The sequence below is a fragment of the Vulpes vulpes genome, chromosome 6 (genome assembly GCF_048418805.1).
Source record: "Vulpes vulpes isolate BD-2025 chromosome 6, VulVul3, whole genome shotgun sequence".
Taxonomy (NCBI): domain Eukaryota; kingdom Metazoa; phylum Chordata; class Mammalia; order Carnivora; family Canidae; genus Vulpes; species Vulpes vulpes.
This window is the reverse complement of record NC_132785.1, coordinates 8,667,175-8,681,558: the sequence shown is the minus strand read 5'-3', so window position 1 is coordinate 8,681,558 and position 14,384 is coordinate 8,667,175. Positions and strand designations below refer to the sequence as shown.

General features: G+C 35.7%; 1 protein-coding gene across 5 annotated transcripts in view; it reads left to right on the top strand.

Annotated features, from left to right (window-relative positions):
* The window catches only part of DGKH (diacylglycerol kinase eta), a 176,902-nt gene that overhangs the window by 123,407 nt on the left and 39,111 nt on the right, over positions 1 to 14,384 (top strand). For all 5 annotated transcript variants that reach the window (XM_072760621.1, XM_072760620.1, XM_072760623.1 and 2 more), the window contains 2 exons: positions 2,306 to 2,390; positions 9,089 to 9,174. In XM_072760621.1, the coding sequence (XP_072616722.1) occupies positions 2,306 to 2,390; positions 9,089 to 9,174 (171 nt within the window). The remainder of the gene's footprint in view (positions 1 to 2,305; positions 2,391 to 9,088; positions 9,175 to 14,384) is intronic.

Here is a 14,384-nt window from a genome sequence, read left to right as displayed (position 1 = left end):
GGTGGAAAAAGCCACTGTTTGAGAAATATTCGAATTACACAAGCTTTTTGTTTTTCTCAATAAATTTGATCCTCTAAACAACACTGTGAGGTGGCTAAGAATAACATTATTTAGGGCTGTTTTGCAAATTTGAAAGTCGAGGTGTGTGGAGATAGAAGAATATTTTTTTTGGTCTGCCTGGTACTTCTAGTTGCTTTACTTGATAAAGTATTATCTCATTTAATCATCACTACACACCTAAAGAAGACTCATATTATAATCTCCATCTTACTGGTGAAATGGCTCAGGAGGTCTTCATAGTATCAGTGTCACATAGATAGCAAGTAGTAGAAGTGGCATTCTAAACTGGAACCCAGACTCTAGTTCTCAAGATCTTTCCTCAGCATCACACTCTGTCCTCTCTAATGCATGGATGCACCAGATAGGGCCTGACCTGGCCTCTAACTGATTGGCTTGTACCAGTATGCATCCTTCCCTGACTTTACCGTCACTTTCTCCTGTTTCTTCAGCTCCAACCATTTTCTAACAAGGGAGAAGGTACAGCATGGAAGGTGCAGCAAACTTCAGACATTTAGGTGGATTTCCCATCTCTTTCCCATCTCTTTAACTGCCCTTTGACCAGAGGAGTATTTCCAACTATAGGGAACTTGACTTTCATGTTTCCAATTGTGGTTTTCCCTCTTTGGATATCCACTGAGTTTAATTATTTTATGTGTTCTCTGCACCTGAATATAAACTTCATTTGGAAAGTCTTAATCAGCATTGTGTTTCCAGACCAAGGAATGCTGTCTGTCATTTTGAAATGTTCAATAGATGTCAGTTGCATGGATGAATGAATGAATGGCTTTGTGTGCCCAAATATATATTCCTTGATAGTATATTCATGTCAAGAGATGAAGAGTAGCTACAAGTATGTGGTTTATATATCCTAACATACAAACTATGTCTTTGGGGGGGGGGGTGGATTTTCTGGGAATTTGGATTTTTATGCCAAGACTTGTTAGTTTGAATGATGTATTAAGCTCTGTTTAAATACTGATGCTAATCTTGGGATTATTTTCCTCTACATTCTATTACTAGCTTCAGCCATGATATGCTTCTCTTAAGATTCATGCTTTTACAGTGCTTTGTGTCTTTGTAAAGTCTTGATTTCACATCCTGTTACTGACAACAGTAATGTGCCTACCCTACTGTTCTTCCCACATTAAAAAAAAAAATGTTTATTTAAATCCAATTTGCCAACATATAGTATAACACACCCCAAATTTTGAAATTATTTAGATGATGACTGGATTTATCTGGAGTTGATTGCTTTTCATTAATACCAAACGATTCAGTGTTGAGTTTGAAATTAATATTTACAGCTCATGAAATAAATTTGCTTCAAGTATTAAGAAATTATTATTTCTATTAATATTTTCTTCTCAACCCCATGCTTTCTTTCTTAAGAAAGGATATTTAGTTACTTTTCATTTCATGTATGTATAAGCAGATGTGGCAAGACTGGTTGGCACAGAGAGGATGATTTATTTTTCATTGCTCTATGCACTTATTTAATCTGGGACATTGTTTTAAAACTTTGGGTTGTGACCCATTACTAATTTGTGTGATCCAGTTAGTAAATTGCAGCAAACATTATTTAAAAAGTGAAACAGAAAAGAAGAGAAAAGTCAGAATGCATTGCACTAGTAAAGAAGAGGAAGTTTTGTTACATATGTGCATTTCTTACTGTGGGTCATGGCCTTTAAAAAGTTCGGAAGTCACTCATCAGAGATTTGGTAAGATATGGAAATCATAAAGTATGAATTCAGCATTTTATGAGATTACCAAATTTCTAATATTTGGTTGTTTCATTTTTTTAATAATAAATTTATTTTTTATTGGTGTTCAATTTGCCAACATACAGAGCAACACCCAGTGCTCATCCTGCCAAGTGCTCCGCTAAGTGCCCGCCACCCAGTCACCCTCATCCCCCGCCCTCCTCCCCTTCCACCACCCCTAGTTTGTTTCCCAGAGTTAGGAGTCTCTCATGTTCTGTCTCCCTTTCTGATATTTCCTACCCATTTCTTCTCCCTTCCCCTCTATTCCCTTTCACTATTATTTATATTCCCCAGATGAGTGAGAACATACACTGTTTGTCCTTCTCCGATTGACTTATTTCATTATATGGTCTCGGAGAAATATTTGGTTGTTTCAGAGACAATAGTTCGCACATATATGTGCATATGTATACATATGAGGTGAGAACAAAGGCAGTTTATGAAATTTTAAATGAATTTTAGACCAAAGATTTTTCTCTCTTCAGGTGGAGTATAATGACCTATGAACTCAAATTGCCACCAAAGGCTTCTCTACTTCCAGAACCTCCAGAAGCATCCGAAGAATTTTATGTAAGACTTTAACCCTTTGCCTATTTATCATTTGGAGAAACGGGTAAATATCTTGAACAAAATAGAAAACTTTATAAGATATAGTAGCACATTTACTTGATTTTATTTTTTATTATTTTGGGTGTGGGCTCGTTGACTACTTCTAGTCCCCCTGCCCCAGAAGAAGGAATCCTTATGATCTAGGATCGAATCCTTCCATGACCACTATCCTGGAACTGTGAACTTAGCCACATCACTCACTGTCATGGGCCGCCACTACTTTATCTGTAGAGCAAGGTCCCAGTGTTGGGAGGAGGAAACTAAGGAATGTGTGTAGAGCACCAGGCATGCAAGTTCCCTTTCCACACCCCGATAGTTTTCCCTGAGTATTTATTCCACCTGCCTGCCTCCTTTTACCAGCAGGGCTCCCAGGAAGACCAGCCAATGACAGGTTCCCATTTAGCTTTTACACATCTGCTGCTTTGGCAATGGACACCTATCTGACTAGGTGTTAATTCAGCAATTTTCAAACACACCGATACTTGCGAGCAGGGTATTATATAATTTCTCTCTTCCTTCTTTGCCTGCCTCATTGAGGGTTCACCATTACAAGTTTCCAGGTTAAGCCTGTTGATCAAGATAAAACAGAAGAAGAAAGACAGCTCCCTTCATTCCATGTCTGCTACAGATCAGTAATAACTATAGTTTTAGATGTTATTAAAGATTCAGGGTTCTTTTTTTTTTTTTTTAATTTTTATTTTATTATTTATGATAGTCACAGAGAGAGAGAGAGAGAGGCAGAGACACAGGCAGAGGGAGAAGCAGGCTCCATGCACCGGGAGCCTGACGTGGGATTCGATCCCGGGTTTCCAGGATCGCGCCCTGGGCCAAAGGCAGGCGCCAAACCGCTGCGCCACCCAGGGATCCCAAGATTCAGGGTTCTGATTAAACCTCAAAGCACTAGAGAATTGAAACAGATCTCAATTTTCAAAGGATTATTTTCTGACTGACAAGACCATTTAATCCATAATAATTTACTTTTCCTCCTAGGAAAATTCATCTGTTTATTTCACAGTTGAAGTTTTTGTTTTTTCATTAAGAAAATTATGAACTTGTCAAAACTAAGGAAAGGAATGATAACTAGATACATGGAGCTGTTCCTTAAAGGAGCTAGTTGTAATTTAACACCTTTTTCTGATCTAAAGGTAGCAAAAATTGCCTCTAAAAAATACAGAAAGACAAAAATATATGAAAAAATAACCTTACTTATAGCCCTGACACTCAAAGATAATTACCATTAAAGATTAATATGTTTACTATTTTATTTTCAGCAGCATTTTTAGAGTATTATTTTATCTAACTATAAAATGATCGTGTTTTTATAGAAACCAGTCTTTTTTCTTTAGTATTTTTGTAATCTTATTAATTTTATCCCCAAAGGGACAAAAGGAAAAATTATTTTGTTCTATTTAGAGTTGTCTATTTCCTAGCACATAAAATAAAGGTCACAGTTTATTTTTATTACATATATATAGTTGCTAAATATGCGATATGGTTGCTAACTACATGGAAAAAATCTTTTTTTAGTCTAAAAAGGTTTTAATTGAAACTTATTTTGTTTTTTTATTAAAATATTTCATAACAAAAGGATAGCATGCCTTAAGATTAAAGTTAAATGAGTGTTCTATATCACCCCCGACTAGTCACCATGTGACTTTTTTCCCTTAAAACTGTAATAAAAGCAAGCTGAACCTTCCTTCTTGGGCTTAACCTAATTTCCCAGCTTATATTTTTTTAAGTATTCATTTTAAATTCCTTTATGCATGATTGTGAAATTATTATTTTTCCAGTTTTCCTAAAAAGGGCACAAATGTGGTTGAACTTCCTAATTATCTTATTAACTCAGCATTCCGCTGGCATCGTAGAATTGCAGAGCTTAAAGAATTGTGACAGTTTTATTGATTAATTCCTTATGGCCATAATTTAGTAATTCTGTTTGCTGTTGTATTTTTAAACATAGCAAAAACAACAATTCCATGATTTCCTTCAATAACAATGATTCTGTTAATACTCCATGTTGGAAAACATATTATTTACATTTAACGTGAAGTCCCCTTGCCATCATGTTCTTTTCTCCTCTACCCCTTTGTGAATGAGTATGTATCCCCCCAGTGACATTAGGCTCAGTTCATGTCTATCCTCACCTCAGGTATCACTTGCTCTAAGAAGCCATCCCTCATCCCCTATGCCCTCATACCACTTCCTTCCTCACGAGTTCCAAAGCCCCCTTCCATTGTCACCTTCCATTATCTTGGTGCTGTTGTACTGTCAAGACCAGGCAATGTGTTATTCATTCACCATTGTTTTGTCATCTGGTGTCGTGACTGGCACAAAGTGGACAGTTAATAAAAAAAATTCTTATTGTTAATTTTTGGTCTAAATACCAAACACTTTTGGAACTATGGTCATCTTGGCATCAAAGCCCTCTGGCTTCATCTATTTCTTAGAAACCAGATTCTTATTGCTTTCCAATTGGATTAAAACCTTTTTTGATACAGGAGTCATAGTTTTTTTTTTTTTTTCAGGAGTCATAGTTTTAATCTGTTTTGTATCATACCCCAATCACACTAGTCAATAGATGCTTATTTATTAATGATAAGTCATCAAAAAGAAGGTGTGAGCTGCTGTATCTCCACCGACTCCCCTAAAACAGGAGAGAGTTTCCTCAACTCTCTGGAAATGAAATTCTTCCTATTAATTTGTTTTTAAATTTACTCTTATTGAAAGCTTCTCTCCCCCAGTTCTGTTTCTTCACTGCTTTGTAACAGCATGGTAAGATATTATAACTTTATTTTTTCATTAATTTAACAATATTAAATGCCCGTGGGTATCTGGGAGTGGACATAGAAGACTTGCCCTATTGCTTCAGTTAGTTTAGAAATGGTAGTTCCCAAACTGTGTGCACCATAGTGGCCTCAGGGCACTGCGGTGAGCTCAGAGGGCTCCCGTGAGATAGTTTTAAATTTCAAAGAAAATTTAATTGTAATACTCAACATCTGTCAGACACCATACAGACTACTAGCTTGAAGTACTGGACAGTTTAAACATTAGGTTGCACTCCTTTTCTTCTGATGACAGCATATTTTTGTGAAGCTTAGGTTTTTAGTAGTCACTGTGATAAAAAGCAAACACCACACAAATTAGTGTTGAGTAGGAAATGAGGTTGTTACTGTCCAATCTGATTTCAAGGCTTAAGGTGTATACAGTGCCCCCAGGCTCACAGCTAGTTGTTTAAGAAAGCAATGAGATACTGTTGTTTCTTTTAAATTATACTCTCTGTTTTTTCAAATGGCTAGTAAGTTGTTAGGACATAAGAACTTATTAAGTTGTTTGTATTTACCTACTGTTAGGGATTCCTCTTGGCCTAGGGATATTGTGACAAAATCGTTCAGACGTTTAAAGATGCTGTGAGGCCAGAAAGTTGGAGAATCTCGGTTCCAGTGGGAGGGACAGACAATAAAGGATTAGCTATGTTTAAGTTATTTTCAGGGTATAATGGTTGCACATAAGAGAGGATTCTTAGTCTGGCAAGTTCAGGGAAGTCTCTACAGAGGAGGTTGTACCTATACTGGATTTTCAGCACAAAAGAAGAGAAGTGGGAATTAGCCAGTTGAAAAAGAGCATGACGTAGAACCTGATAGTAAGGACCTTGGTACATTTGGGGCACTGCAAGTGATACCATTGAGTTAGAGCATGTTGTGCAAGGGAAGAGCATCAAAAGACATGACAGAGGAAGGAAGGAGGGTTTGGATCATGGAGAATCCGGGGAATTATAGAAGGTCTTGCATGTTTTTTTAAAAAATATTTTATTTATTTATTTGAGAGAGAGAGAGAGACTGAGTGAGTGAACGAGAGAGAAAACACAAGTGAGGGGAGGGGCAGAGGGACAGGGAGAAGCAGACTCCCCTCTGAGCAGGGATCCCAACACTGGGCTCAATCCCAGGACTCCAGGACCTTGACCTGAGCTGAAGGCAGACGTCCAACAGATTGAGTCACCCAGGTGCCCCTGGAAGGTCTTGCATGTTAGCTGAAGAGTTTTGACTAATCCCCTCAAACGTGTTAAGGAGAAATGTAGCATGATCAGATTTGTGCTTTAGAAAAAAATCACTGTGTCATGAAGTGGAGAATGGTTTGAAAGGAGTAGGAGAGATATAGAGATCCCAACTATGCTGTTACAATACACTTAAGAAATGACAAAATTTATGTTCAGTAAATGCCATTAAATAAAGACCAAGGCTTGCTTGGAGGCGGGTGGGCAATATGGTAGGTAAGCCATGGACATGGTCCCATAGTTGGTTTTTTCTCCATTAGCTATAGGTCTTGGGCAAATTGCTCAACTCAACAGAGCCTGAAGCTCCTTGGCTGTAAAACAGGACAATTAATGGGATAAATACATACAGAATACTTAATCACAGTGCCTGATATAGAATAAAAATAATAATTATTATTACCTTAACTTCCTGACTCTAAGTGACTACACAGTAGGTTAATAAGTGACATCAATAATTTTATCTTTGGACAGAGAGGTTGTTTCGTTTTCCCCTGGAAGTGGTTGTCTTTTTTGCCTTTGATTATTTTTGACAGACAAACGCTTGGGTTTTTACATGTCCATTCAAATGGAATTAATGAGAGTTTAAAATATTTCCCTTACGTTCTTAGGCTTTATGATTATCTGTCCTGTAGGGAAAAGAAATTAAAACTAATCTTTTTTGAAAAATATTTTTCCTCATTGCTTTTTAAAATGTCGTATTTTCATTTTTCTGATCTTGACTATCAAGTTGCAGCTTTTAATGCTTAGACTGGAAGATGAGTGAAGTGGATTTGCCAGTGAACACAATATTGTGTGAGGCTTTGAGGCTCCTCCCCTTCCATCTTTCTGCCTGTCAAAAAAGTAAGGTGGAAATTCAAAAGAGTAACATACTGATTAGCCACTGGTGGAATTAAATGGAAATCGGGAATGAGATCTGTTTGGGAAGACGCTAGTCAGGAAGGCTTTGCGGAGGGAGGGGTGGTAATTGGATCTTCCTTTAAGTCTAAGTAAACTGGTACTGATGGGTAAGAAGCAATGGAAGGATATTTGAGTAGAGCAGAAGAGCATAGGAGACCAGCTGGAACACAGCATGTGATTTACACTGGGAATTTTTTTAAAAAGATTTTATTTATTTATTCATGAGAGAGAGAGAGAGAGGCAGAGACACAAGCAGAGGGAGAAGCAAGCTCCATGCAGGGAGCCCGACGTGGGACTCGATCCCGGGTCTCCAGGATCACGCCCTGGGCTGAAGGCAGCGCTAAACCGCGGAGCCACCCAGGCTGCCCTACACTGGGAATTTTTGAACCATATGAGGTGGTGTATATTTGAGGCAAAAATTTGTATGGAAGGTTCTCAATTGAAGCTATTTAAATATTGTGCACATTTTTATTTATTGGGAAGGTATGTTCTTTCAATAGAATGTTAAATTTTGAGTCAAACAGAAAGGGGGATATAGGGCTCCCTGAGCATTTTGATTATGCCCGAGAGATATGTTTATATACATGGTTGTATGACAGTGCACTCAACATTCTAAAAAACTTTTTATTGAACTATACATACAGGAAAGTGCACAGATCATAAATGTACCATTGGTAAGTTTCCACAAGCTAAATGAACCCAGATCACGAGGCAAGGCAACATCACCAGCACCCCTTCCATTCATCACCCCCATCTCCCACCCCAAGAACTTCTCTCCTGGCTTCTAAAAGCATAGATTATTTTTGTCTGTTTCTGTGTTTATAAAATGAATCATTTTGTAAGCAGCCCTTCTCTGAATCTTTCCATTCAACATGATGTCTAACGTTCACCCATATTGCAGCAGAGCTGTAAATCACACATTCTCATTGCCCCCTGGTATCCCATTGCCCAGATGTGCTACAATCTGTTATCCATGCTACTATCGAATGAATGTTGTGTGAATGTTTTCTATCACGTGTCTTTTGCTGAATGCACATCACATTTCTTTGGGGCATATACATATGTAGAAATTGAATTGCTGGGTCCTATGGTATATGCACATGTTCAGCTTTGATAGACACCCAGCAGTTTTCTGGAGTGTTTGTATCAACTCCTGCTCTCCCACCAACAGTGACTGAGAGTTCTCTTGCTCCACAACCATGCCAATACTTGGCACTTTCCAGGTGTGGTTGCTGCTTCTGTTTTCATTTTAGCTCTGCTGGCAGATACAGTGGAACCGCATGGTGGTTTTAGTTTGTGTTTGCCTGATGCTCGATGAGGTTGATCACCTTTCATCGGTTGTGGACCATTGGTATACCTTCCTCTTTAAGCTTCTAGGCTTTTGCCCATTTTTCATCGGGTCATCTGGTGCTTGCTTTTTTGTGCCGACTCGGAGGAGTTCTTTATGTATTCAGCTATTCAACATTTTTTTAATTTAATGGATTTTATGGATTTTTTAAAGACTACTTAATTCAGATTAAGGAATTTCAGAAACTAAAAGCCTTATACTGAAAGGAAGTATTTATTTCATATGATGACTCTTTTATATATTTCATTATAGTCATTGCCTTGTGTCATGTGTGTCCTGAGTGGTCCCATTTTGGAAGAAATAGTAACTGAGCTGTATGAATGTCAGCAACGATAATACAGTGTAGGTTTTTTATGTTTTCAGATGACAATTTATGAGGACTCAGTTGCAGCTCATCTTACAAAAATCCTCAATTCTGATGAACATGCAGTGATCATATCATCTGCCAAGTGAGTGATGAAGCCATGAAATAGTTGTATGGTGAAAACGCTCATTCCTACCATTTATGTCACTTTGTAATTTTTTCCCCCAAAAAACCTATGAAGTAGCTTACAGAATTAGATATACTAAACTTGCATTTGGTTTTTAAAAAAATCACTTTACCGTCTTATTTGCAGTAGAGTATATATTTAGAGGGATTTTTTTGGCTGCCTAGGCTGAAACATTTTTTTATCAGAATGGTGTGGTAAGTGTTTAGAGTTTAATTAGCCCAAGCTCGTATTTAAAGAACACTCATATGTAAACTAAATAGAATTTCCATTAAAAAATTAAATAAATAAAATAAAAAATAAGAAAGAAGCATTGATGATTAAATATACTATGGAAAACACATTTCACTACAGTTTATTATTTCCATAAACACTACTCTTTAGGAACTGTTTACATCAGGAAAGGGAAGATATTGAAGAGATTTTTCAAAATGACATTTATCAGCATGTTTAAATTACATAATTATATTTTAATTCAAAGTTATCAGATTTTAGTTAAGTTGATTCTGTACATGGAGCCAGAGCTACTTGATTTTATTATCCCAAATGCTGCCTGCCTGGAATTTAGAATTCAGTTTTGAAGCATCCTATACTGATGTCCTGAAATCAAGAAAGTCAACTAGAGAAAAGGGTGAAACCCACTGAAATTTTCAACCGATAAGCCAAAGGTAAAAGTATACTTTAGGATTTTGGCTGGGCTAGGAAATACTACTGTTACATAGAGAGAGGAGAAAAAGAAGAAGAAGGAGAGTGAGGGATTAGGGAATTGGTGGAGGCAAAATACACCAACTTTAGTGTATGTTATATACTTCCTTTGCACAGGATCAAGGGAAGATAAGCTAAATCATTTCAAACAAATTTGTGTGTGACAGTATAAATGTAGTGACACTTACTGTGGATGCCATAAACCCCAGGAATAGGAAACAGGGCTGAGTGATAGAAGAGGAGTTGAACAGCTTAAGGCAGGAGAGCACACTGGTTGTGCAGAGAGGTGGGCTGCAGACTCTTGTGTTTGCTGCTGGATTTCTGTCGCTGTCATTTGGTTGGGCGTTTTCTGATGAAGTGGATTGCCTTATGGTGAAATGTAGATATGTCATGTTTGCCCCAGGCCTCAGCACTCCCTATTGTATTCCCCCTCTTGGGACAAATTTATATACTAAAGTTGTTCCTTAAGTGCTTCTTAAGTTATTTCTATGAGGAAGACATTTGCATTTGCCACCCTTGGTCTATGAACCAAATGCTTTTTTTTTCAATAGGACATTTAGAAGATATAGCTAGAAAAGATGGAAAGCTGAAATAGAAACTTTGAAAAAGTATAACAAGTTATAAAATGATTATTCTTTGATGCACTCAAGTAAATATTTTATCTGGCCACATTTCATAGTTTAGATGGCCATCTTTCATAGTTAGCATTCATTAATTTTAGCCTTCATGTGTTTGATGTGTTTAATTAGTGCCTTCTATACATCTTACATATTTTTAATTGAGACATGATTTATTATAACATTGTCTTTTGTTAAATAAAATCTTACATAGAATTCCAATATTTAAAAAATTAAAATTCTATTTTTATCATTAATAAATTGGACAGGATTAAATTATTAATCATTTATGAGAAAAATTAAACAATAAGATTATAGATGACAGTTATAATTTTGTATTTGATCCAGTTTCTAGTTATTTCTGTATCTTATTTTGACTATTGAAGACAATTTCCTTATTACCATGTAACTGAAATAAAACATAGGAATAACTGGAAACTGTATCAAATATAGTCTAAGATTTGCACAAAAAAATGAATTCTAATGTTGAAGCTAGCATATTATTTGTCTAAGATCTCCAATGACTGAACATGTAAAAAATTATATTTTATATTTCTAAATGAAATCTGAATGAAGTATTTGCAGAATCTTTGAAGTATTTCTGGGAAACAGCTTGAAAACCACTGTAAATCACAGGGTTGGACCAAGTAGAAGTAAATCTAAGGTCCTAGTTGAGATTTGACCATTTGGTAGCTTTGTGGCCTATGTCTGTTTTATCAAGCATAAGAATGGAAAGAGTGCCTGTCCTGTCTCCGTCATGAACTGTTGGGAGAATTAAGTTGAGTAATGAAATAAATATAGAGCTTGTAAACTACAGAGTGCTATATTAAATTATAGTATCGTCATCTCATGTTTTAATCAATTACATTCAAATTTTTTCTTTGACCTAGGGCTGGCTCTTTGTCTAGGCTCTACTATTAGCTTTAGCTCTGGATTTCTCTCTGACTAGCTCATTTGCCTCTAAACAGATTTTGTTCCAACCCTGGCCCCCTCTTGTCATTCATCTGTGCTCCCAGGCTGCCCAGCAACCTGCCTTTATAACCCCGGATTAAAATTTTACAGGATTTTCCATAAAGAGGTTCAAGAGAGAAAAGAAAGGACAAAATGTAGTAAATTTTTATCAGTGATATATTTTAAATTTAATTTTTGTTATGAACATCGTCAAACAAACATAAAAGTAGAGAGACTGGTATAATGGTTTCCCACCATACCCATCATATGGCAGTATTTATCAAAATTTTGTCATCTACTCCCACTTTCCTTTGCTACAATCTCTAAGCAAATCCCAGAAATTATTTTATTCTGCTTTCACTGTATATACCTAATAATCTTATTAAAAAGTCTAATAAAATTAGTCATACTTCTCTAAGAGCATATATATTACTCAACCCATATACCATTTCCCCTAATTATTTCAAAGTTATTTTTAAATAGTTGAGTTGTTCAAATCAAAATCCAAACAAGATTCACATATTGCATTTGGGTTGTATGTCCCTTTAAGACTTATAAAGTCTATAATAGTTTTCCCTTCTTAAAAAAATTTTTTTTGTTGTTATCAAGGTATGACATATACACAGTAAAGTGCCCAAATCATAAGGGTATAATTTAGTGATGAGAAAGAGGAATAAACGTACATATGTTCACATACACATTCTTGTAACCACCACCTAGATAACATGGAATTCCCTTCCTTTGTTAATGCCATCTACTTGTTAAATGATACAATATTAAGGCAGGATGTTTTAACAATCTTGTGCATATTTATATTTGTTTTATGAAATGGTAATTCCCAGGAGCCCAAGCTGTTTGAACTATTTTTAAAATGCTGAAAATACTGATGGAAAAGCTATAATCCATTAACATAGCTAGCGTGTAGGTTAACTAATGTAGTTACTATGGGTTAACCAACAAAATGTTAAGATTTCTTTGATTTTGAAATTTTGTCAGTTTGGTATGGTAACATGGGTTACCTTCAGAGAATCAGAAGGATTAATTAGCAATTATGGGTGTCATTTATTAATAAAAAAATAATAAAAATAATAATCCAATTTTCTCTGTAGACAAAACTTCTTAGAAAATGGGATCAAAAAAAGAAAAGAAAAGAAAAGAAAAGAAAAAAAAATGGGATCATTAGCCAGAAAAAATAATAAGGTTGGAACTATTGCCATAGAACCACAGAATTTCAGATCTGGTATCTATTTAGAGATAATTTAGGCAACCTCTGTCATTGAATAGATGAGGTAAGATACACAGTTGTTAGAATCTTTCCTCGGAACACAGAGATAGCTAAGGGTTTTTATAGATTATGCACTGATACTTGTAAATCATCTTTAATTTCTGATTGGAACTTTTTTACAAAAGATGGAAAATTAATTTTTCAGATTCTCAGAGGATGACCCCTGCCTGCCAATATTTGCATCTGTTTGGGCATCATTGCCATATTTTTCTTACTGTAGTGTTTGCATAATATAATGTCATTTATCCCTATTAAAAAAATAAGTGGTAAAATGATAAATGATGATACTGACACTGGTAATAAAAAGTATAGATCTCATGAATAATATAGTTGTGATGAGAGTGGAAATCATCCAGCATGCTAAATATGGACTGTTGTTAGCTTCAACTGACTATTTGGTGCAATAGCAACTGCATATTTGTGCTCAACTTGGAAGGAAGAGAACAAAACTAAAAGAATTAAAATGCTTGGAAATTATCTTGTCAAAATTATGACTAACGATGATTTAAGATATAATTTTATAGTTCTATGGGAAAATCCACATTCCACTCTCACTTATTTGATTTTTGCACGTTTTCCAGAAATCTTTATGCATCAAAATAGAAAACTGTATCATGTGGAGAATGTCTTTCCTGTTACTATGGCAAATACATCTTAAAATTGTTTTTCTCCAATTTGCCGGTTCACAGGTGGTATGATTTTGAATCATGCCATGTTTAGGTGTCCATTTTATTTCAGTTTTAAGAATTCTACATTCATTATTTAGGTGTAATAGCAAGTTAATTTTTATTACAAGTATAAATATTTTATGCCTCTGGAATATGAAACTTATTGGATCCTAAGATAGACCACCACTTACTTGACAAGTATTTTCTAACACAGTCATACTCTCTTCCTTCAGCCTCCATCTCCAACATGACCCTATTGTTGCCACTTTCATTCGTAGGCTGATGGACCAACAGGCTCTGTCCCTAAGAGTTAGCAAAATACCAGCAAAAGTGGCTATGGTAATGTTATGACATATGCAATTTCACACATTTAACAGGAGAAAATAAATAAATAAAACTGTCTTGATAAATCAAGACAGTTGTAATAACAGCAATGAAAACCTCTATTTCGGAGTTAAATAAAGAGGGAGAACTGTCAGTGTCTCCTCTCCTTAGGGATGGGACATCTTGGAGAAACTTTCAGTAAGGTTCATAGAAGGAATTTCATGACAGCCTGCCTTAACATTCCAAAATGTTCCATAAAAGTACTGTACATGAACAAAGAAGACCAAAATTGATGTGAAGCACATGAATGCATCTCTAATAGTAAGCTAGAGTCTCTGAATATATGTGAATTTAAAAAGCCAACAAAGAGATGTAAGGTTAGGAAATATTACTTTTTGTCCAAGTAAAAGCTAGAAATGGTTGCCAAAAAACAAAGAAAACAAAAATTATTAGGAATAATTCAATTCTTTTTGAGATGATAAATGTGAAGGTTTGGAGTGGGTGTGGGTGTACTATATCCATGGAATGGCTTGATGTCATGATACTTAAAATATCTGGAAACATAATCGTTATGTCACTCACATACCAGAGAAAATTGTTGAGTGTAATAGAAAAAAATAA